Source organism: Mirounga leonina, unplaced genomic scaffold, assembly GCF_011800145.1.
Source record: "Mirounga leonina isolate KUSES-001 unplaced genomic scaffold, KU_Mleo_1.0 Mir_152, whole genome shotgun sequence".
Lineage (NCBI taxonomy): Eukaryota > Metazoa > Chordata > Mammalia > Carnivora > Phocidae > Mirounga > Mirounga leonina.
In genome coordinates, this window is record NW_023270380.1 from 19,413,213 (window position 1) to 19,438,341 (window position 25,129).

The 25,129-nt window shown below is 58.8% G+C and overlaps 1 protein-coding gene across 1 annotated transcript in view; it reads right to left on the reverse strand.

Annotated features, from left to right (window-relative positions):
- The window catches only part of CAPN8 (calpain 8), a 42,039-nt gene that overhangs the window by 16,243 nt on the left and 667 nt on the right, over nucleotides 1-25,129 (reverse strand). The window contains 10 exon segments of the mRNA XM_035008391.1: nucleotides 1,817-1,995; nucleotides 4,190-4,210; nucleotides 4,213-4,349; nucleotides 4,920-4,994; nucleotides 6,886-6,971; nucleotides 8,806-8,895; nucleotides 9,728-9,896; nucleotides 10,583-10,716; nucleotides 11,411-11,529; nucleotides 17,789-17,858. Coding sequence (XP_034864282.1) covers nucleotides 1,817-1,995; nucleotides 4,190-4,210; nucleotides 4,213-4,349; nucleotides 4,920-4,994; nucleotides 6,886-6,971; nucleotides 8,806-8,895; nucleotides 9,728-9,896; nucleotides 10,583-10,716; nucleotides 11,411-11,529; nucleotides 17,789-17,858 — 1,080 coding nt within the window.

The window sequence follows — 25,129 nt, forward strand, 5'->3', positions numbered from 1 at the left end:
GACCCCAGGTGCCCCCCTACAACCAGGTGCTTCCTACAAACCCAGGTGCCCCCCATGACCCCAGGTGCCCCCCTACAACCCCAGATGCTTCCTATGACCCCAGGTGCCCCCCTACGAACCCAGGTGCCCCCTATGACTCAAGGTGCCCCCCTATGACCCCAGGTGCTCCTATGACCCCAAATGCCCCCTACAACCCCAGGTGCCCCCCTACAACCAGGTGCTTCCTACAAACCCCAGGTGCCCCCCTGACCCTAGGTGCCCCCACAACCCCAGGTGCCCCCTATGACTCCAGGTGCCCCCCACAACCCCAGGTGCTCCCTATGACCCCAGGTGCCCCCTATGCCCCAGGTTCTCCCTATGACCCCAGGTTCTCCCTATGACCCCAGGTGACCCCTATGATCCCAGGCTATGACCCCAGGTGCCCCCCTATGACCTGGTGCTCCCCTATGACCCCAGGTTCTCCCTATGACCCCAGATGCCCCCTATCACCCCAGGTGCCCCCCTATGACCCAGGTGCCCCCCTATCACCCCAGGTGCCCCCTATGACCCCAGGTGCCCCCTATGACCTGGTGCTCCCCTATGACCCCAGGTTCTCCCTACGACCCCAGATCCCCCTATCACCCCAGGTGGCCCTTATGACCCCAGGTGCCTCCCTATGACTCAGGTGCCCCCTATGACCCCTGGTGCCCACCTATGACCCAGGTGCCCCCTATGACTCCAGGTGCCCCCTATTACCCTAGGTGGATGCTCACAAAAGCACGCAGAGCGCCTTCCTGGGCTTGGTCCCCGCGAGCAGGGTCTGGTCTGATGCTACCACGCTCTAGGTGGGGTGGAAGGGCCAAGCTCGGGGAGAACTGAGGTTATTTGAAATCCCTTTCTCCCGCCATCAAGCCGGGATTATGTTTCAGCATGCATTCTTCCATGATGAGAGACGCACGTACCACAGCCTGAACTCTAAAGCTGTAAGTTCCAAGAGAGGCGAAGGGAAGGGCCCGGACATGGTATGGGCTTGGCAACTGGTTTCTTATCACAACACTTCTTTTTCATGCATTAATTTATACCGAGAAGTTGGGTCTCCATCCGCTCTTGTTCTTCCCAATTAAAATTGTATTTTTCTCAAGAAATTAATTCTTCACAAAATTACATAAAAACAACTGCCACAAATCCCTCTGGAATTTGTTATAAGGAGCCTTTGTCCGTATAAAAAGTGAATTGTGATTTGTTCCTGGCTGGGCTTGTCAGGCCCCAAAGGGCTTGCTTTACCACATTCGTGAGGCCACAGAGCGTTACCTGCACGCACCACAGCCTGGGACGGAGCTGCGGTCCCCAAGCCAGGGGCACCCGGACTGAAGGTGGCCGTGTGGCTCCTCACCCCAGCCATACCTGCCTGTGTGTCCCAAGAAGAGTCTCAAGATCGCCCAGCATGGGAGGAAAGGAGAATGAATCTCTGACTCCCATATCCGGCCTCCCTTCCCCTTTTCAAATTCCTCGGGCCCCCGTTCTTGACTCCTGTCCCCTGAGGAGCCTATACTTGGAAAGTCTAAAGAGTACAGTAACCCTGAGCCCTTGAGGACAAGCAAAGTTTAAGGGATTTCGCATCTGAATGTTGTTAACAGCAGAGATATAAATGGTAGAAATGAATCTCTAATGGTGGAATTCAAGTCCCGGGAAAGCCACTGGGAGAGGCATTCACGGGTGCAAGAAGAGTGCTTGATGAGGACCATTCAAGTGATAGCAAAGATGCACGCCGATTCCCGGCCAACACAGTCCAACCAAAGACATCCAGTGTGGGAATGGGTGACCCAGCTCCAGGTACCTTGTAGGCAGCGTAGCCAATACTGAGCATGCCCTGTCCTATTCTCTTTCTGCGCCAACGGTTCTTCTGCATCAGACCCAGCAGCACCATGCAGCAGGGTTCACCGACGCCCCCCCCCCCCCGGCTGTCATCCCTCTCCTCCAGATGGATTTTGAACTGGGGATTGGTCCAGTAAGTGGCTGGAGGTCGCCGGGAGGTCGCTGGGAGACCGTGGTTTCCCCGAGGGGGGTGACGAGGTGGGAATAATACAGGGGAAGAGCCTTGGTCACCCCAGAGAATGCGCAGCTGGTGATAAGCGGGCCTCGGCAAGTCTCCCTTGCAGGGTGGTGGGCATCCCCTCCTCCCCCCCACCCCTTCCACGCACCCACAGACTCATCCCGCAGCATCCCGCGCCATCTGGAAACTTTGCACGGGTCCATCTGATCAACCAGGGGCCCAGACACACTCGACTGGGAATACTCGAGGTCTGATGGCCCCAGGGCTGCCCTGGGACGCTCACAAGTGACCCCCAAGTCTTCCAGGGGAAACGGTTCACGTCCCCAGTTCTCAGCTCCTGGCCCGTAAGACGAGCCCCCCTCGGGGAGGGCAATCTCAGGCTGTGAGGGAGTCACGGCCAGAGACACAGCCCATCAGGCAAGCGTCTGTCCCCTGCCCTGGGGGCTGACCCTGTGCCCCTCAGCCAGATGGCTGCAGTGCTGAGACACCGGCCCCCAGGAGGACGTCGTGGGCCGTGCGTGAGGGAGAACAATGGGCAGCCAAAAAGCATACACCTGCGGGCATTCTGAAAGACTGCTTCCCTCCAAAGAGGACTTTGAAAACTCTGAAACAGCAACTCTACAAGCCGAAGCACAGAGAGCTCAAAGGGTCGTCGGAGGGCCCAACGGGGCTCTAGGACACTCGGGCGGCCGAGCGTCACTGAAGACGCCGGGCCCATCGGGCATCCACACGCTAGGGCCTCAGCAGGGCCCGGGGGGAGGACAGGCCGGGGTGTCCTCACATCCCCTAAATGAGGTAAAGCGCAGTGAGATAACAAGGCGTGCACAGTGACCAAGAACCACCGGCTGTTAACGAGAATGTTACTTATTCAATCCCACCTCCCCAGAATCTCCACATCCACATTGTTTATTTGGGGCACGAGTGCGAGGCTTTTAAGGCCAAATCTCTACAGCTTCCCGGGAGACAGGCAGCTCTGCAACCGCACCCCTGCATACGGACACCGTTCCCAAAGGGCAGGCACAACCGCACAGTCAGGCCGCTCCCGACAGCCAGTTGGCCACGCCGATGGGGTCACCACGGAGATTCTGTGCAGATACCTCCGGCGCCCCGACCGCTCCGCGCTCTCAAAGGGATCCATGCCAATTTCCTACCCGCCTTCCAAGCACTCGCTAATGGTGAGCATATTTTAATGTCTCCCAAATGCAACATTACGGCAATCTCTTCATTTTTTGTTTACTCCTTAACAGAGCTGGAGAAGAGAATGAGCCATAAAAATAAAGCCCCCCATTTACAGGACAGCCCTGGTTCACGCAGCGCCTCGCACGGGGGCATCAATGCTACGTCCTGAGGGTCAAGCAGCAGAGCTCGGTGGAGGCGTGGGGCTCGGGCTGGACGGGACGAAGGAAGACACGGTGGTCGAGACCCAGCCTGCGTGCACGTGGGATTTTATGATGATGCTGAGCGCAGCCCTGCAATGAGCTGCGTCTGGGCAGGTGGCTGGGGAGCTGGGGGTGGAGGGAGCGGGCTCTGCTCTCCTTCATTTCTCCTTAGGGAAGTGGGGTCGGTTTTTCAGGGTCTTCCTCCTGCTGCTGATTCGACCTAAGAGGAGGCTGTGCCAATGCATCAGTGACGTCCGTCCGGTGAACTGGGGAGGGTTCCCCACCCAGGGAGACGAGGGCCCCGGGTCAGTGCAGAGGCTGGGGTTGCACAGACCATCCTCACCAGGGTGTGGCTCCCGTGGCAGCGGGGAGTGGCCATCCCGGAGCCCTGGCTCAGGCCCCCCACCCCCACCCCCACGGCTTGGGCGCACAGGCTTAGCACAGTGCCGGCTACCGAAGCAGCAGAGCGTCCGGGGCTGGGGGGGACACGTGTCCACCAGGGGCTGGGAGAAGCCCAAGAAAGGAGCACAGTGAGTACAAGGAAGCGCGTCCTTGAAGGGCAAGGCAGATGGGGGAAGCGTGAATGCACTGGACACACAGAAGCTACAGAACGATGTTCCCTGAGCCACTGTCCACCCTGCCGCCCTGGCCTCCAAGCCCAGGGAGAAGTGCGGCCCCCGAGGGACGCCAGGAGCCAGCGAACAGGCCGAGGCATTGCCCAGCTCAGGGAGGACGGGCCAGAGGGACTTGGGGCCCCGCAGCCCTCCCTCTGCCTCACCTGGGAAGTTGGAGCAGCCCCGGCGGTGGAGCCCTGAGTCCAGCGGCCGTTGAACAGGACCAGGTCCCATTTGTGCAGCTCCTCGCTGCTCAGGGAGTCCAGGAACAAGTTGCAGATCTCCAGCCGAGAGAACTGCCCCAAGAAATCCAAAAATGACATCCTGGGGGCAGAAGACCAGGGTTCTGGGTCCACAGGGCAGGCTCCAGGAGAAAGGAGGGTGTGCCTACTGGGCCCAGCACGGAGCAAGGGGCCAGCTCTGACCCTGTCCACGTCCGCGGGGTCGCTGTCCCAGTCCCTGGCTACTGTTGGCATCTCCATTTTATAAGAGAGCCCCCCTGCATGGCGGAGGGACGGAACAGTAAACAGGCACTGCCTCCGGGGTCGGGCACCTTGGAGCCTGCAGAGGTGTCCTCCAATTGAACTCTGCCCAGCAGAGATGGCCCTAGTCCATGTCATGCTCAAGGGGCGTCCCTGTCATCAGTCCTAGCCCCCCTGCAAAGGAAGTCACCCTGTCTCGGGGCTAAGCCCAGCTTGGCAAGATAGGAGTGGTGCTCTGCCTCAGTGGATGGAGGCGGGGACGTGAACACATGCAGGCCCCGAGGTCGGACCACACGAGGGTAACGGGGGAGAAGAAGGACACCCCCAGAGGGAGCCACATCGAGTTCCTGAACCCCTGGGGACACGCTGCCCCTGGCCACCTCAAAGGATGGCTCCCGCCGACAGGGCTCACCAGAACTCGCCGTCCTCCGCTTTCTTGTCCAGCTCCGCCTTCTGCCTGGAATCTATGTCATTCCACTCTGGGGCACTGGGGGAAATCGCAAAATTAGAATCTTTAAAAAGCGAAGCAAAGGTAGTCATTCGTGAAAGGCTTGCTGCAACACACGCTGTTTCCCGCAGCTAGACGTCCCCCTGAGGAACGAGATGGACACGAGCCAGACCCCAGTGGGCGGGGAGGGACAGATGGGTGGGACACACGCCCGGGAGGGACGTGGACCGATGACATGAATCCCAGTTGTGCCGCTGGGACGTGGCCCTAATTTCACTCCCAGGGAGGCTTCCATTTCTAGCTGAGACTCCCGGGCCCCAAGGACAGGATGGTGGGTCCAAGAGAGGAGGCATGACAGTGCCTGCCGGGCGTGCACCCCCACGTCCACGGGCAGGTCGTCGTTCTGGCTCATTGGTCAGGTGAGGATCTTGGGGGAGTCGGACCCTCTCTGGGCACACGCACACCGTCCACTTCCCAAGCCACCAGCAAAGGCCATCAGGCCCAGTGGGGCAGCAATTTCCCTGAAGTCATGTCACCCAAGAGGCCTCGTGCTGTGGCCTTTCCGTGGCCATGCCCAAATACTTCATTCAAATGTCATCTCCAGCCGCCTGACCTTTACCAAGCTAGGTCTCCTGAAATACGTGTGCAGCATCTAGGAACCGAGCAGGAGCAAGAAGTCCCTTCTCTGGATGCCTTCAGCAACCCGCAAGCCCTCCCCTCCCCGTGTGAAACCCCGGCCGCGCGGGACCAAGGGGTCACACAGGAGGGCACCCAGGACCCCTTCAACTCATGGAAACATTCATCCATCAAACCCAAATCTCAGAACGTGCTTGTTATAAACAAAGCGTAGGGACAAGCTGGAGAATTCTGGATCTGACCTAAATCTCCCAATTGGTTTTTGAACCTAAAAAAAAAATCTAAATCGTTTAATTTAACTGGATGTTGGGCTGACTTTGGGGTGTGGCTCAGAGACGCAGGGTCCTCCTGCCTGACCAGCTGCTACAGAAATGGCCCCGGTCCTCTCCCGCCCCCACCACTGCCCCCCTCACACCTGCCCCAGCCTCCCAGAGACGTGGGGGGTGGGAGGAGCTTGTCAGGGAAGGAGATGGGGTCACAGAAGCCCTCTGGGCAGCTTGCTAACCAGCTGTCAGCTGAAACGGCCAAAACTTAGAGTGTCAATTTTGTTCAGCCGGGACCCCCTTTCTGGGCAGTTGCCAGAACGCAGGTTTTAGGTTTTGCTCCAACTTGGACAACGGAATCAGCCTCTGTGGCCCTAGGGAACCACGTCTCTCCGTGGCGCACACCTGAAGGGAAGTGCACGGTGGTGGGCAGTGGTGGGCAACATGGCTGCACGTGATGAAGCCCCCTCCCAGGGCCCTTGCGCCATCGAGGAGCATGGGCAGTGCGGGGCGGCTCCCGCGAGGTTAGGGACCTATTGAGACGGTTATATTCCCATTTCCCAGGCGGGAGGCCTGCGGGACGAGACCCTGTCTGGCCCTTCATGACCTTGTTGGGAGAGCAAGCGTCGGGTCCTGAGCCAGGGCGCCACGCCCGTCCACCCACCGCTGTCTACCGCCAGCCGGCCCCTGGAGTCGGATCCTAAGCTGGGCGCTGGGGGGCTTGGTGTTTGTCAGAGACCAGGGTCTGTGCGGTGGGAGGCGTCCGATCACCCCGGTGTGGCAGGTGGGAAACAGGCAAACCTTCCAGAGACGGAGTGGCCAAACCTGCCAACGCCAAGCATACGCCCGGAGGCCAAGAATCCAGAGCGCGAGCTCTGCCTTTCTCAGCGGGACCCACACGGTTCCCCTTCCTGGACAGCCGACTTCCTCGGAAAGCGCAGCCACGCTCACGTGCCACAGGTCTCCGCAGGACCATGTTTTGCGTGACGCCTTTCCGCAGGGGGACGCGGGGACAGGGAGAAAGAACCTACTCGTCACTCCAGGCCCCCGTCCACTCCACTTCGCCCCACGGGTTCCGGAGTCTGATCAGCTTCTCAGAACGGCCCCGGAAATCCACCTGCAAGGTCCACACGCGGAAGCCCCTGAGCCACTGGGCTCCGCTGCCCCGAGCTTGTGACTGCCCCGCGTCCGCCCCGCGTCCACCTCGCGCCTGCCTCCCGCCCGCGTCTGCCCCCACCCGCATCAGCCCAGAGTCCACCCCGCGCCCAAGTCTGCCCTCCCGGCTGCCCCCCGCCCGTATCTGCCCCGCGCCCGCCCCCCCGCCCGCATCTGCTCCCCGCGTGCCCCCCCACATCTGCCCCCACCCGCATCCGCCCCCCGTCTGCCCTGTGTCTGCCTCCCCCCGCATCCGCCCCATGCCTGCCCCACGCCTGCCCCATGCCCATGTGTGCCCCCTGCCGGCCCCCGACCCGCATCCACCCCTCGTCTGCCCACGCCTGCCCCCACCCGCGTCTGCCCTCACCTGCATCTGCCCTGTGTCTGCCCCACGCCTGCCCCCCGCCCACATCTGCACCCCCGCCCGTATCTGCCCCCTGAGGACTCGCACTTTCCAAATGTCCCCAAACAACCACACTCCTGTTTCAATGCATGTTTTCCAGACATGGCCAACTGCTCTATTTTCCACAATTTGGTTGAATAAACCATGCATCTGGCTCACAAACAAGTTTGTGTCAGCTTTAACTTGCATTTCGATTTTGTAGTTGACTAAGACTGACTCTTAATCCACCAGACCAAAGGACAGTAAATGCGCAGAGCACAGTGGTCAGCTTTCAGCGAGGATGCGCTCTGGACGAGGCATGGCGCTAAGCCTTTCAAACACACTGTCACCACATCGAGACCTCAGGGCGGTCCTAGGAGCTGGGTGCTGTTACCATCTTTCTTACAGCTCAGAAATCCTAGACTCAGGGCATTACGTCACCCTAGGTCAGAACGTGGTGGACGGAGGATGGGCCCCCAGGCAGTGTGTCTGCAGAGCCCATACTTGGAACCAAACCCATACTTACTGCCTTCCCTGGCCGCTTGCTGAACATTCACCAGAGCCCCCACGCTCGCGTTTTGCACACACACACAGACACAATGAACCTTAGGTCTTCTGTGTCCTACTTCCCTTTGTGTCCTCCATCATGCCCCGGCCCACGCTTACACACGCATGCTCAATCTCTACTTGGGAACGACTTTACTAAAGAGTGTGTTTTCAAAACACAAGCACCCGTGCAGTTTTGATACACAACAAAAACTTGAGATCTCATCGCATTTCCCTTTTGCCTTGGCCATCGGGAAGCTCAGAGCAAAGTTCATTTCTCAAGGGCAGCCATGCCTTTCGCCTGGATTGTCTGGTTATTTCAGCTTCGTGGTTTGGTTGTGTCTGCGCTCTTCACTGTGAGCCACTGCCAACACTTTTTCCAAGTGGGCAGAATATAGTAAATAAACACAGTGAAAACTGCAGCCCATGCTTTCTGCTTGGGTTGGCGAGGAAGGAAAAGGGCCGCTCCTTCCCGCCGCTGTGCCCCATCCTGAGGGAGCCGACACCACTGCCTTCACCCCCTTCGGGGTCCCACTGGTCTCAAGCACTGCGCCTGTGCACACACACTTCTTAGACCGCCTATGGAATCTAACGGATCATCTCTGCAACTTTCTCCAAAACCGTCCTCCCGCCTCCAGCCACATCTCATCTGCCTGTCGCTAGAGCCCATGGAGCTGTCGCTCACACCGGCCACGTGATCCATCCCCGAGTGGGGAAGAGTCCAAAGGGCCCGTGAGCAAGAGCGGCCCATGCACGGGTAGCGTCCGGGCAGCCAGAGAGGGACCTCGGTGGGGGGAGGCTCTCCCTGGCGACCTGGACACGTGCAGCATCACCACCTGCTCCCCTCACCTCCCCGGCCAGCTTTTACCTCTTGGGCCCCAGTGACAGAGTAGGCGTGGCTCTTCACCAGCTTCTGGCAGGTGGTCACCTCTGCTCCTGCTTCAGCTGCACTGGAGACCTGATTGGGAAGGAAGTCCGCGGATGGTGGCCGACCTTGACCCTGACCCTGACCCTGACCCTGACCCAATCGGGGCCGGCGCCGGGCGGCACTGGGATGCAGCTGCGCTGGTGACCTCGGGGAGCAGGCGGTGACCTCTGAGCAGGCCTGCAGCTCCAGGCCGGCGCCATGTGGCTCCGGGGACCGGAGCACGGCTTACAGGCTTTAAATGCCACCAGAAACTGGGAGGTCACCTGCTTTCCCCGAGTGACCCCATGCCGCCTGAAGAAGACCAGTTATCCAGGACGCCGGCTCTGGGCCAATCTGCTGCTCCAGTGTCTCCCCCCTTCCTCTTCCACAGGCCCCCTCTCTGGGCCCCATATCGTCTCCCCATCAAACGCACACTTGGGCTGAGATTTGGCAGAGACGTGCGGTTCACGTGTCCGAGGTCACCAGGTCAGGGACAGACAGGGGCAGGGACAACAGACCAGCTCCAGGGTCCACGCGCCCCAGGGCCCAGACAGCCAGCCCCCCAGGCAGCGCACACACCCTCATTCCAGACCCACTCCCCTTCTCCTCAGGGATCTCAAAGTCCATCAAGTATGCCCCTCGTGTATCTGTTTCCTAAAGCCCCACGAAAGGGGGGGCAGCGAAGGTAGGATGCGGGATCCAGGGATCAGGGCTCTGTTCTCAGGGCCATTCCCTAGTACTACAGACCGGGGCTCCCACGGTGCACCCCAGTTCCTAGCCACTAATAAGGTCTGGGACCAGTACATCCCCAGACTTGCCCGTTCAGCCCCGGACGCTGCTCTAGCCCCTTCCCCCCCACTCAGGGGGGAGCAGAGAGACTCACATCAATGGAGCAGGCCAGCAGGGACCCCGCACAGAGGGCCTTCCGGATGATCTGAAACAGGTGGGCTGGGGGATTCTTCAGATCATAAAACTCAGAGATGCCACCGGTGAGATCCTCAAATCCCTCCACCATGGACCCTCCAGTGAGAGTCTCATAGGAACCGTTGAGCCTGTGGGGAAAGAAAGAAAAGGTGCATCATCCACAAGTGAGGGGCCCGCGTGGGCTGGCGCTAGGATGCAGAGTGGACCGGAAGACAATTTTGTGTTGGGTCAGCAGGGAGCCCTGGCCGCAGTTTGCAGGAACGAATCTCGGGCCACCTCCCACCAAGCCACACCACCACCACCCCCCGCCCCCCGCCTTTTAAGAAGCAAAGTGCAGCTTTCCCAGCACCAACCCTGGGTTCCTGGGGGTTGGGAGCCTGGGCAGGGGTTGGGGGAGAGAGCCCCAGGGGCTTGCTCTGGGAAGAGGGCTGGAAAGGAATGGGGTTGCAGGACAGGGTAAGTGACATGCAACAGGAGAACCCACAAAGAAGGTTCCCACATGGAACGCCAGCAGGAAGTGGGGTGAGGACTGGCATCAAAGTGCACCTGTCCCTTCCTCTTCATCATTCTTTAATAAATTCACCTTGACCTAGGAACTGACCTTGGAGTTTGAAGGAGAAGGTGGAGGCACCAAGACTCTGCAGATCTTGCCCCCCCCAATCCACACCCTCATGGGGGCAGCGCTGAGCCGAGAGCTCCTGGCCCCAGCGTCCAGGTGCTGGGGAGGACTCGGCACAGCACCCCGAGTTCGGGGCGGGGTGGGTGCGGTCCTCCGGAGACACAGGGGTCTCCCAGCCCCGAACTGCGTACTCACTTGGCATAGGCCTTCTCCAGCAGCGCTCCCCAGAACTCGCTGCCCGTCTCCGAGTGCAGGAAGAGTAGCTCCCCATCCTTGGTGGGCAGCCTGTCGTCCACGACCACCTCCACCCACTCGCCGTACTGCCAGAACTGCGGGGCAGGGGACACGGGGCAGAGGCCCCTCAGACAGCACCCTGTGCCAAGGGATGAGCTCCGAGCCCCCCGAGAGCAGGCTCTGCATCTTCCGTTCACGCTCACAGGAGAGGCCAGAGAACACAGGACACGTGGCGTCTGGCGTGTCAGTGAGGAGCAGACGCGCCCGCGTGGGTCCCACGCCTCGGGACCTCGGAACCTCGGGACCCCTTTCCTCATCAAGGCCGCAGGGCCGGGGAGGGCAGGGTGCGTGGGAGCAGCAGTTCTCAGACCAGGGGAGCGTCCGGCTCCCCTGCGGGGACCGCTGGACGAGGGCTGCTGGGTCTCTGGTTCGGGGATGTGGGGTGGGACCCAAGGGCATGGGAAGAACCCCCGAACGACACGTTCTGAACAGCGAGGGCTGGCTGATAAGTAGAGCACAGTCCTGAAACGTGTGTCCTCTTCCTTATGATTTCTTACCGACATTTTCTTTTCTCTGACTTACTCTATGCTAAGAACACAGTATATAATACACTTGACATACGAAACGTGTGTGGGTCGACTGTATTCTCGGGAAGGCTTCAGGTCAACTGCTGGCCATCAGGGGTGAAGATTTGGGGGAATCCAAAATGACACACAGATTTTTGACTGCATCCTGAACCCCATGTAGCCGCAGGATCACCCATGGTGTCCAGGGCCATGAGCACAGTACCTGAAAACGGAAGATCCCCGCATAGTTCTGCTGGAAATCCTGGCCCCCCGGGACCACGCGGCGAAACAGCTCTCCATTCAGGGTCAGGGAGGCCAGGGCGGCCAGCAGCCAGCAGTCACCTGCACCGGGTCACAGGGACACACTGGTCAGGCGGGCGCACGTCCCTGCGCTGTCTGACCTCAGCGTCCCGCTCAGCCCAGCCTGTGTCACCCCTGCCCTCCTGCATCAGATGCACCATGTCCTCCCGTGTCTGAAGGTCACGGCGTCTCCCACTGCTTCACTCCAAGTCTTGTCCTCCGGACAGGAAGTTCCCTGCTCCCCCCTTCATCCCCGGACACTGACCGTTTCACCTCTAACCATCAATGGCTTGGGTGGAGGATGCAAGGACAGAGGACGATACAGATCCCACCCACATGTCCAGCTTTCCTCCGTTGCGCCCACCAAGAACCTGCCCTCCAGGAAAACTCAGATGCGCCTGCCCTGGCCTTTCCCGCCGGGCGGGGCTGCTTTGTTCCCTCCCCTGACAAGTCCTCATGGCCCTGCCACCTGTGGCCTCTCCCCTCCCCTTCTCTCCGGCCACGAGTCACTCTGTTTCTGTTTCCTGAAGACCGAATCTAAGCTCTGCGCACCGATCACAAGCCACCTCGGGTCACAGCACCTGCTTGCACATCACCTACTCTGTGGAGCTGCGGCGACCCCGCCTCCCTCCCGGGGCCCCGTGACCTCCCACGGTTCCAGTGCCCTCCCAGAGCCCCAGCGCCCTCCCGGAGCCCCCCAGCGCCCTCCCGGGGCCCCCCAGCACCCTCCCCGGGGGCCCAGCACCCTCCCCAGGGGCCCAGCGCCCTCCTGGGGCCCCAGCAACCTCCCAGGATTCCAGCGCCCTCCTGGAGCACTCCAGTGATCTCCCAGGGCTCCATCACCCTCCGGGGGCCCCCAGCACCCTCTCAGGGCCCCAGTGACTTCCTGGGGCACTCCAGTGACCTCCTGGGGTTCCAGTGCCCTCCCTGGGCCCCAATGCCCTCCTCAGGATTCCAGAGCCCTCCCAGAACCCCAGCGACCTCCTGAGGCCCCAGTGACCTCCCAGGGTTCCAGTGCCCTCCCAGGGCCCCCCAGCACCTTCCCTGGGGCCCTCCAGCCAGCCAGGTTGTGGATTCCTGGCATCCCCAGCAGGCGGCTGACACACAGTAGGGGCCCAATAAACACTTGATGAACAGCAAGTGTCTGAATGACTCGATGGATTACAGTTTGTTCTTAGGCAAGCCCCCAGTGACCCCTGCCTGTTTGCTCCTGAGTCTCCCTGGTCTGTGGGGACAGGGGGCCCAAGAAGACATGCACTAGGCCTGACGGTTCCCACCCCCGCCAGCATCTGGGGATGGGGGAGATGATGAGGGAGGCTCCCAGCACAGGTCCCAGGGGAGCTGACAGGGTGACCGCCCCGCAGTCCCTCGTGACACACGCGTCCTCGTGGCCCCTCTGACATTCGTGCTCCTGGCTCAGTGCCTCCATCAGCCCACCTAGAGCACTCCTCACACATTACAATTCAAGGCACGGAAACTACGCAACCCCCAGTTGCTGACATCAAACGGAGCTGCCCAGCTGGAGGAGCTTAATTTTCTTTTCATCTGCCTCACTCGTGACATCTCGCAGGTCCTCCTGGCACCCGCAGCAAGTGCAGGGCTCCGAGCAGGGGCAGCGGCTACGCAGGGGTTTGGATTCCTGCCAGGGGCTGTGTCAGGTGTGTGAGGATTATCGGGACAGGAATACATCCAAGTCAGCAGTGCCCCTTCAAAGAGTCCTCTTGGGAGGATGGACATCTATTCTGCTCAGAACATTTCAGGAACTTGTCTGGGGACCTGCCTGGAAGCCTGTGGCACGTTCGCTGGGTTCTTCTCCGTTGGGACGCGGCTTTGACCTTAGACCATAGTTTTAATTTCCAGAAGCAGCCAAGAATAAGGTGGGTGGAAAACCTGGGAAAAATTTTGATGGACAAGTCCCTCCTTGCGGCCACCTTCCAGCAAGATCTGGCCATGGGTTAGAGTTTGGGCTAACCACGGAGCTAGAATGGGGGGGTCCTGGGTCACTGACCTCAGGGGAAGTCGGGGAACCACCTGAGCTTTGTTTTTTCTACTCCTTACTCAGGTTATACATACAATGGGTTTAATAGTTATTAAAACAAAAAAGTGATTTTTTAATTCCACTTAAATAATGATCCCCTAGAGCCCTCCACCCCCTCCACCCATAAGCCTCGGGGCTTCCAGTAAACAGACCCCAACCCTAACAATGAGGGACTCTGGTTTTAAGTCCACCAAGAGACAGTCATCCTGAGTCAGGCTTTGTTAGAATAGAAAGGGCTAAATCAGAAATTCCCTTTAGGTCTGAACACCTAATGTTATTATAAACCATAGGTAGCAAGAGCTCAGGCTCCAGCTTATGGGCACTTCCCAAACAGCAAGGAGAAGTAGAGTTGCCCCTGGGCCACCGGCAGAAGGACAGGGGAGGGGAGCAGGGACAGAGAAGAGGTCAGGTGCTGGGACTCCTGCAGTAGTCCCTTCGTGAGGCTGATGAGTGGCAGGAGCAGGAAGAACAGTAAAGCCGCAGATAGGGTGAAGATGAAGCCAAAGCAGAGGGCATTCTCGGGGACCCCGGGAGCAGGATGACTGGCAGCAGCAAAGAGGGTGGCGGCACAGGGCCTGGAGGCAGAGAGGAGGGGAGATGGCAGCCACCCGGGACAGGGAGAACCGGGCAGGTCCATCCCACCCGGAGCTGTGGTGGCTTCAGGGTAGGACCTGGGAGCGCCCCCCGGGGGGGAGAATGGGCCTGACCCTGCACAGTCGCACCCCCCTGGGGGCCAGCCAGGACCCCGGGGACAGCTCCGGCACCAGCACCAGCCAGCCCGGGACGCTGTGATTTATAATAACAAATGCAGGCTGGGTCTTAGACCTGTTTCTGGGCTCAGAGCTCCTGAAACCCTAGGTTGCTTTCTACGCAGTGGGAGAAAGCACAGTTCTTTTGTTATGTTAACGAGGTGGCTTTGGAAAGCCCCTAGGTGACCCAACTGGTTGCCAGGGGAACCAACCCCAGGATGAGTGGGCTGGAGCTTTCAGAGCCACCCCCACCCCCTGACCCGGGAGCCTATCACCAGAACCAGTGATTTCGTCTATCAGGCCTCTGTCATGAAGCCTCCATAAATACCCAGAGGCTTCCAGCCTGGTGCACGTGTGCAGATTTAGGGAGATCAGCGCCCCGAAGGGAGCATGGAAGCCCCTTCCCCAGACCTCACCCCATGCCTCTCCTCCATCTGGCAGTTCCTGAGCTGTATCTCTTATAGGAACCCATGCTCTGAGCTCTGGGGGCCCTCCGTCTACAGCTGATGGGTCAGAAGCCCAGGTGACAATGGGAACAGGAGCCTGAGGTCTGAGGTGTGAGGGGACAGTCTCGTGGGGCTGAGCCCCTAGCCTGTGGGGCTCTCACCCTGTCTGGGCAGACAGTGCGTCAGAACTGAGTGGGATCCAGGACACCCTCTGGGGTCACCCAGGGGTTTTCTGGCCTTCCTCACATCTGGGCGCCGTCGTGGGGAGGCTGGAGATGGGCCGGCCTTAAAGAAGCAAGAAACCACCCAAAAAAGGCGATTGGATGCGGAACGTTTATCCAAAAGAGATGGGAACCTTTCGGAGACAGGTGGAAACACCTGTGATCGGCTGACTTGCGTTTCCCTCCCCCTCGCAGTCAGCGGGAGTCGGCGGCAGGCAGAGAACAAACCAGGGGAGCAAGCAAGGCTGTGCCGACTGACCTCACATCTGACCCTGACGCAGATGCTGGCCTGCTCACATGGGCTTGTTTGTAAAAATCCACCTTCGGCATTTGATGGCGGAGGAGGCCTCCTCTGCCGGCTCAGAGTTCACAAGCAGGCGCCGTTCAGCTCTGACATCACACCAAGCCATCCCAGGGGCCTCCCCCGCTACTCCCCACCCCCACAGCGCGCCTTCCAGCCTCCCGGTTCATCCTGCCTCTGGCCGTGGTTAAAACACACGCACTTGTGGGTCCTCTGGCTTTGTCGACACCCCCAGCTAGCTGGCTACGCTGAGGAGACGGCTGTTGGGCCACAGACGTCTCACGGACCCCGGCCTACAGTGCCAAGTGAAGGAAACCTCGTCCGTATGAAAGTGTCGGAGGGATTGGGAAACTCGTATCTTGACGACTAGTGAGAGGATCTCAGGGCTTAGCCGTTGTGCAGTCAATTGCGCCAAGCAGGAGAGAAAACAGCCGGTAAGACCAGAACCAGATTTGGACCTAGAGCTTCTTACTGCCTTAGCCCTCGGGCCCCTGGGACGTGAGTGGGTCCAGCTACAACAGGATCTCTCAAACCTGCTGATGCTCAAGCCGCATGATGCTGGGCTGTTGCGAGCGTTGTGGGATGTTCAGCAGCACCCCCGGCCTCCGCCCGCTCCATGCCAGGGTAACCTCCTGACCTCCTACAGGCCCTCGAGCCCCGTAGTTATACCACTCTTCCTTCCCTCCAAACCATGCCAGCGCCAGCCCTCACCCCTGCCGGCACCCCTGCAGAGGCAGAGCTAGACATTTCTGACCCTGGAGACAGCAGCTGGCCTGGGTTCCCAGGGCCCTGCACCACAGCCCCGGCCTCCCCGGTGGCCAGCCTCCATCCCTCGGACACCCCTCTGCCCTCTGCCCAGGCCCCACCCACGAGACACAGAGACACGTCTTTGTAAGAGGAATAAGAACAAACAGGTGCCCAGCAGCGTCCACGGTCTGCTACCTCCAATGCAAGAAAGCATCGAAAAAAACAAGAATTTGGATTTGCTTGAATTTGCTGGAAGAACAGAAAACGGTCACAGGGCAGCGAGCACGGGAGGAGAGAGGCGGGAAGCGGACTCGTCACGGCACAACTTCCGAGGGTTTTAACCCGTGTATTCAAAATAGTAATAAAATAACTGTAAGCAAGAGTAATAAAAATGTTTTAAACCCAGAGTAGACCCCACTGGGTGGTGTCAGACTCTAAAGTTCTGAACACATGTTGTTGGCGGTGCGCCCGCTCCCCGAGCGGCACCTGGCACCGCTCTCTGATGGGGAGCCTCCGCCCACCGCGTGGGGCGGCCCGGCTGGCTCTCGGCTGCTTTGGCTCGGCCCCCCCGCACCCAGGGGCAGCCACCTTTCCACCTGCTGAGCCTCGCTCCAGGCCCTCAGCCCCCTTCTGCTCTGTTCACGCAAAGCCACCGCGCGCTGGGCGCACCTCGGGGCACCTGCTGGCGGCCCCACTTCCTTCCCACGAGCTGGATTCAGAGAGCGGTTGGGTCCATTTGTGCCCAGCAGGCTGCACGCACTCGCCACGGCAACGCCCAGGCCTCCTCCGGAAGCCCACTTCTCTACTTGCTCAAAACTATTCAAGGGAACCTCTACTCAAGCCAACAATTAAAAGGCACTTACTAAATAGCTTTTCTGAAGTTAAAACATCTGTAACGAGAAGCTGTTAAAGGCGTACATTCAGAGCTCTGTTTCCAGAGACACGTGCTAATTAGGTTAAACACTGAGCTCCAAGTAAAAAGGCAGAAGGAGAAGGGGCAGGACACTGCCCCCACTCCCCCCACCCTGAGCCACCGCACAAACGGCTCGAATGGCACAAGGGCTTGGGGCACAGAGGCCGCGGCTCTGGGCAGTGGGTGCACGCCCGTGAGGGACGCCTGGACCATTCCTGCGGCTCTGCACTCCCACTCCACGAGCTCTGGCTGAGGGCGTGTCGGCTAGCTACACTCCTTAAGGCCAGGACATGGGAAGCATTTGAAATTAAATGCCGTGAATTTCAGATTCATAAAGGGTTCCAGGAGGCTGAAGAGAAGGAAAAGGAAGGAGGGCACCTTCCTGAAAGGAAAGGGGTTTCGGGTCTGTGTGGATGCGGATTTTCTGTTTGCTTTGCTGATCTTCACAGGTAAGACTGTTTCCCAGGTACCTGCGTCTCCAAGTCTGGTTTTGCCGCTGTCCCGGGAGGGGGTGCCCGGCTCTGAAAGAGAGCTCGGCTGGAAGATGGGGTTCTTGTTTTCTCACTCATTTTAAAGCATCTGCTGGGACAGCCCACAGTCATGTGGACATGGCCACTCCATCCGGCGAATTGTGCCCACTTACAGGCAACGACTGTCAAAGCACCACACAGCCCGCTGTCCACGTGTGCCTACAATCCTGGCCTGGATTACTCCTGTGTGGAAGGGGTTTGGTGGCCTGCAGAGATCTCCCCAGAGGAGCCACAGTTCTAGCATCACAGACCCATGCGAGGAGCACAGACCCACACAAAACATCGCAGATGTGATGTCAAGTCCCTTTACTCGTTACACACATAGCCGCCCTCGCCCCAAATAGTCGGTTACTCACCTAGACTCCCCTGACAGATGTCTGTGCGTGTGGCTCCGCCCACGATAAACTGGGGGCTGGGACACAATTCCTGAAAGCAAGTAGGACAAAGCATGAGTCACAAGATGGCCAGCACTGGTGGTAGCCAGGGTCAGGGAGCTCCAGGGTCAGAGCGGAGCCGGGAGGAGGCCAGGCCACCTACTGCACGCCCCTCGCACTGCTGCTGAGGACTCTGCAGCCCAGCGAAGGAGGACGCGGCGGGGTGTGCAGGGCAGGGGTGCAGGGCGGGGGTGCAGGGCGGAGGTGCAGGGCGGGGGTGCAGGGCGTGCAGGGCAGGGGTGCAGGGCATGCAGGGCAGGGCTGCAGGGCAGGCGTGCAGGGCGGGGGTGCAGGGGGTGCAGGGCAGGGGTGCAGAGCAGGGATGCAGGGCGGGGATCCAGGGCAGGGGTGCAGGGCATGCAGGGCAGGGGTGCAGGGCAGGGGTGCAGGGCATGCAGGGCAGGGGTGCAGGACAGGGGTGCAGGGCAGGGGTGCAGGTCCGGGATGCAGAGCAGAGATGCAGGGCGGGGATGCAGGGCAGGGGTGCAGGGCAGAGATGCAGGGCAGGGGTGCAGGGCGTGCAGGACAGGGGTGCAGGGTAGGGGTGCAGGGCAGAGATGCAGGGCGGGGATGCAGGGCAGGGGTGCAGGGCAGGAGTGCAGGGCGGGGATGCAGAGCGGGGGTGCAGGACAGGGGTGCAGGGCAGGGGTGCAGGGCAGCAGCCGCAGCCTGCCTCCCCGCCATCCACCAGCGTCTGTGCTGCGCGGAGGTGGGTGTGAACGGTGGTGGGAGAAGGGCAGAAGCCGAGGCGCTAATGTGCTGCAATATGACCTCACTCTCAGACAACACCCCTATTTGCACAGAGAGGATTAGATCAATGTTCCACACGCTAACTAAATGCTGTGCACGCTCATTAACTGCCCGAAGACGTGCAGATGGCCCCAGGAGCTGACGGAGACGCTGAGGTGTCGGGTGTGTTCACGCAGCTGACCCATGCTCCCTCCACTCCCTCCCGTCAGGGTGGCACCGGCCCTGGGGCACCACTGGGGCCCAGCGAGGCACTGTCTTCCCCGTTTAGCCAGCAGGATTGCTGGGCGCCCACCCCGTGCACGCACACACCACTGCACAGGGCGGGCAGGCACGAGGGCAACGTGGGGAAGGGAAGAAGAGGACGGTCCTCACACTTGAGGTGCATCCAGCCTGCGTGGGAAACCCGGACTGAGCTTCACGGAAAAGTCGGAGAAAAGCTGAGCGCATAAGAACGGGTGCGGGCTTGTGCGCGAAGGGGGAACGTGAGAAATGCCCGGGACAGGGTGCGTTTGGAAGTCTCTCTGGATGGAAGAGAACGCCCGCCCATCCGTTAGAAAGGCAGGGTCTAGGAGCAGAAGGACAGGGGGTCTGGCTAGCCAGGCAGACGGTCAGAGGCAAAGGGGCCCCTGGGCGTGACTGACTGCAGGTGCATCAGAACACACAGGGAAGCAGACGGCCGGGCTGGCGCCGGGAACCGGGTCCTGCGGTGGCAGCCCCACAGCCCTCCCTGCACAACGTCACCAGCTCCTGCCTAAGTAGGCAGAAACAGCGCCTTTGGGCTGGCTTTCCTTTCTTCCAAAGATTAAAAAAATTCATTCACTTGTGTTTTGTTGAAAAAGTAATATATGCACATAAGTTTTTAAAAAGTCTAAGTAAATAATGCCATAAAACAGAAATCTCTTGCATTCAGATTCCTCGCTGTTCACATTTCCTATGTATTCTTCCAGAAACTGTCCACATAAAAGCACATCGACATGTACACCTGTTTTTATCACAAATGTCTTGTACATTCTTTCCTAGCAGAGCGAGCCTTAGAATTTCCTCGTAAGTTCTGCTAGCTCTTCACCAGCCCTCTGGGGGGCCGACCTTCCATCTTATTTGTTTCCTGCTTCTGCAATCTCCCAAATTTAGACAGAGACCTGGCATCAGCCAAGCTAGGTGTTCTCAAAGCTGCAAATTCGGAAGGTGGAGAGATTTGGAAAATTAATAATTAAAAAGGGAGGGACAGGATGCCTGGGTGGCTCGGTCGGTGAAGCGTCTGCCTTCGGCTCAGGTCATGATCCCGAGATCCTGGAATCGAGTCCCGCATCAGGCTCTCTGCTCAGTGGGGAGTCTGCTTCTCCCTCTCCCTCTGCCCCTCCCCCTGCTTGTGCTCAGTCTTTCTCCCTCTCTCTCTCTCTCTCTGGGTCAAATAAACAAATAAAATCTTTTTTTAAAAAAGGGAGGGACAAAAAAATCACATTAAATTTCATTTGAAAAAGAAGATGCTGCTTTGGGGGCGCCTGGGTGGTTCAGTCGTTAAGCGTCTGCCTTCGGCTCAGGTCATGATCCCAGGGTCCTGGGATCGAGCCCCGCATCAGGCTCCCTGCTCGGCAGGAAGCCTGCTTCTCCCTCTCCCACTCCCCCCGCTTGTGTTCCCTCTCTCGCTGTGTCTCTCTCTGTCAAATAAATAAATAAAATAAAATAAAATAAAATAAAAAAGAAGATGCTGCTTCGTTGAGAAGGAAGGGAAGAGAAGGCACCGAACGGGGTCTCACAGAATCTTGCTCCTTAAAAACCCTCTTAAAATATCGTCCCCTCCCACCACCCGCTCATCCTGAAATCTGGCTTTCCCCTTGGCCAGTAACCACAGAAGGGGCGCCGTTGCCCCAGGTGCTGACTGCTCCCTCCCCCTCGCCTCTCCTGGAGCTCTCTTCCCTCGGCTTCTGAATCCCTCCTCGCCCTTGACCTTGTCCTCACGTTTCTACATACTCCTCCTCCGTCATCTTCTCCTTGCTCTGCTCTGCTCGCCCATCTGAGTCAGGGAGCCCTCGGCCACCAGGGTCCTCAACGCTCTGAACGATCCCCCTTCCTGTGGCAACACCACGATGCCCTCCTGGGGCATTGCCCAAACCCGGCTTCAACCACCAGCCACGGAGTATGACGACCCCGATGGCTCCCCCGACCCGCACAAGCCAACCTCATGGGCCACACAGCTCACGGGGTGTCGGCCGCAGCGACTCAGATCTAATGGGTCCGCATGTCCTGCTAACATCTTGCACCCAGTGTGGGAGACGGAGCAGTTCTCACAGGCCCGCGGCGATTTCGCGGCTTATGGCAGAAGGGCGTGGGGTGGTCTACAGGCAGAGGGGAAGCACGGCGGCTCACAGGCCATGCAAGCCATCGCAGAGTCCTCCCGTCGCCGCGACCCTCGGGTGGCAGAGGCGGGGTAAAGTGGCAGGCAGAGCGGTGTGGGGAGGCGGCCTCCCACGCCCCACCCTTCGTCCTTCGGAACAAGCTCGTGTCTTCTCAGTAACCGCGTTCACTGCCACGCCACAGACACAAATTACTCGGGCCGGAATCAGCCCCTGACGCAGGGCACGGGGAGCCCCGGGCACCGGAGGGAGTCCGGCAGGCAGTGGCCGCGCTCCCCGGGGCCGATCCGGAAGCTCTGGCCCAGCGCTGCGGGACGCCCCGTGCTGCTGCCACCGTGGTCACCATCGCCAGGATGTTACAGCCACGTCACAGCCCGGCAGCCTGCCCCTCCAGGGCCCGGCCCCGTTGGAGCTTCCCGCCTCAGCTCGGTCTCCCTGGTGCTGGCTCTCTCATCACCAGGGACTACCGCCTTCCTCAGGCCGTGCTTGCCCTGGACGCGCGCTCACGGCCCGCCTGGGCCCTCCTGCCCTGCTCCTTCCGGCCCTGCTCGAATGTCCGCATGTCCGTGTAGTTAACCGTCCTCGATACCACGGTCAGGTTCAAGTGCCTCCTCCCCTGAGATCCCCTGCATTTCGTCGTGTGTGAGCTTCACCCTCTGACATGAATAACAGAGAGTCCTAAGCTCAGTGACGTGCCAGGCACCGTGCTAAACCCCGCGAGGTAAGTAACGTCATTATTGCTCTTTTACGGGGGGGGGAACGGAGTCCTGGGGAGGTCAGGAACTCACCCCCGCCACAGGGCCAGTGAACGGCACCGAAGGGACCAGAATCCCAATCACCTGACGACCGAACCCGGACTCGCAGCCACGGGCTGCCTAACAGCCCTCCTGCTGTCTCCCTCCGACTAGAGAGAGCTCCTCGGAGCCTCTGCACCCACGTCTGCACATGACCTGCACACAAATACGGCTGAACTGAAAACCCCCAATTCATAGTCCAGAGGCAGCTGCTGGAGGAAGGGTGGCAGCCCCGGAGGGGGGCCTGTCCCCTTATCTGAACCCTAATCTCCCAGCAGTCACACCCTCCACATCTCCCTTAACCTGGACTGGCCACTTCCTGGGTCTTTACGGTGCAGCTGACCTCACCTCGCTCACGGCTCTGCATTTCTCCTGAAGATCAACAAACTGCTCACTGACAGAAACGCACAAAGAAGAGTCTCATCCACCGGGCCGCACTCGGGCCCACGCACGCCGGGCAGCCCTCGCACCACAGGCCCAGGCTGGGCAGGGACGCGGCGGGTCGGGGAAGGGAGGAAGGAGAGCACATGGGGGCTCTGCAGAGAGGTTCCCTGGTCTCGCACGCCTCCATGGCGTCTGCTGAAGCACTGCCGCTCTTGCCCAATGCTACAGGGAAAATCACCGTAGAGTCATGAGAACCCAAACTTGACCCTGAGATCTTCAATCTGGGCAAGCCTGTCTTCAACCTTTAGAACAAGAGCCCAAGCAGACCTTCCGTTCAGCAGCTTAAAAATAGGGGCACCTGGGTGGCTCAGCCGGTTAAGCACCTGCCTTCAGCTCAGGTCATGGTCCCGGGGTCCTGGGATGGAGCCTTGCATCGGGCTCCCTGCTCCACGGGAGGCCTGCTTCTCTCCCCCACTCCCCCTACTTGTGCTGGCACTCCCTCTCTCTCAAACAAGTTTTTTTTAATCTTTAAAAAAAATAGGCCAAAAATAGGCAAAAACACCTGGAAGCGGCAAAATGCCAAATTTTATGATTTCGGAAAACAGATCTAAGTAGCAAGCTTCATCTATCATCAAGAGGGCGAACGCATCTATACATGGATGTTCAGCCAATCCCATCTGCTTTCCCCTAAAGGCAGGTAAAAGTCAACGCCTTTGCGGGAAGCAGGGTCATCAGAGCCGCTGGTGTGAAGCCCCTGAGACCGACATAGTCAGGTGTCTCCCTGAAATTCAGCCAGTGAAACAGAAGAGCCAAGAACCCAGTTTAAACACAAGCAAATGACTCAAACAGACAGTTGCCCAAAGAAGACATCCAGATGGCCAACAGACACATGAAAAGATGCTCAACATCACTGATCAGCAGGGAAACGCAAATCAAAACCACGATAAGACACTACCTCACACAGGTCAGAATGGCTAAAATTAGCAAATTGGGAAACAACAGGTGTTGGCGAGGACGTGGACGAGAAAAAGGAACCCTCGTGCACGGCTGGTGGGAATGCAAACTGGTGCAGCCACTCTGGACAACAGTATGGAGGCTCCTCAAAAAGTTAAAAATAGAGCTACCCTACAATCCAGTAAAAGCACTGCTGGGTATTTACCCAAAGAATACAAAAATCCTAATTCAAGAAATACATGCACCCTGATGTTTTATCCATAGCATTATCTACAATAGCCAAGATATGGAAGCAGCCAAGGGTCCATGTATTGATGAATAGATAAAGATGTGGTATGTGTATCACATACAACAGAATATTACTCAGCTATGAAAAAGAAAGAAATCTTGCCATTGCAACGACTCGGATGGGGCTAGAGAGTATAATGGTAAGTGACATAAGTCGATCAGAGAAAGACCAATAGCGTTATGATTTCACTCATACGTGGAATTTAAGAAACGCAACAAACAAGCAAAGGGAAAAAAGAGAGAGAGGCCAACCAAGAGAACACACTGCTGGTCACCAGAGGGGAGGGGGTGGGGGATGCGGAAACAGGTGATGGGGATGAAGGGGTGCACCTGTTGTGACGAGCACTGGGTGGCGAATCACTACACAGTACACCTGAAACCCGTATAACACCGTATGATAACTGGAACTTAAATAAAAACTTTCTTTAAAAAGAAACTAAAAAAAGTACACTTTGTTTCTTTAAAAAATACCAAAAACAGAATCACCAAGTGATCTAGTGACTCCACTTCTGAGTATACATCCCAAAGAATTGAATGCATGGTCTCAAAGAGATATTTGAACAGCGTATTCATAAAAGCATGATCTGTAAGAACCAAAAGGTGGAAGCAACCCAAATGTCCCTCGATTAACGAATGGATTACGAAGCACGTGGTGTACGCATACAACAGAATCATCTTCAGCCTTAGAAAGGAAGGACATCGGGCACCCGCTACCCCGTGGATGAACCTGGAGGGCATCGTGATGAGTGAGATAAATACTGTGGGACTCCCTGGAGCGGCCACACTCACGGAGACGGAAAGTCAAGCGGTGGCCCCAGGAGCTAGGGAGCGAGGGGCAGGGGCCGGCGTTGAGTGAGGACGGAGGCTCCATTTTGCAAGATGAGCAATGCTCTGGAGGTGGTGGTGGGATGGCTACAGCAGTGTCCATGTTCTTGATGCCCACTTAACACCAGTTACGATGGCAAGTCTTAACGTTACGTGTGTTTTACCACAATTAGAAAGAGGAAAGGAAGGAAGGAGAAGAGAGACAGAGTGGGGAGGGAGGGCGCAACGGAGCAAGTGAACTCATTAGGGCCAGGCGGGACCCCTCAACCCCGTCTCCCCCACCCCAGGCTCCTTGGGGTCCTCCAGGTCCACTAGAGCCCACCCTCCTGACACCCCGGGGTCCCATAGCTCGTGGCTGGTCCCGTGGAGCACTTCTGTCTTTCTTCCCGGGGTGTCCGTGCTTGATTCACGCGCCTGTCTCCCCACCGTCTCCATCAGTGCCGAGACCACAGTTGCTCCTCGCGACTCCCTGACCACCGTCCCCACCAGGGCGCAGCCAGCCCCCGGCACGAAACATACCTGTCCGTGGAATCACCTCTTGAAATGAGAATATGAAACAGATTCCTGGCCCGGATTTTGCCTACACCCCGGACAAGCCGCACAGGTTTCGGGGGTATGGGAAGGTGGGCCGTGGCGGGCTGCAGGGAGCAGGGCAGGGGGGTCCCTCCGGCCGTGGGAACTGTGTGCAGACCGGACAGGAAGAACAGCGACCGGGCAGAGGTAACCGGAGCTGGCCGGTGGTCCTGACCACAGCCGAAGAGCCCTTCTCTCCTCACGCTCCCTCCGCCACCACCAGCGAGAACACAGGTCCCACGGCTTGGTTTTCCCATCGTGGTTGAGAAGACAGAAGGGGGCCTGGCCAGGGGCCACTGAATGTGGTCCCTTGTGACCCGTTTTGTGCGCCGGACACAGGA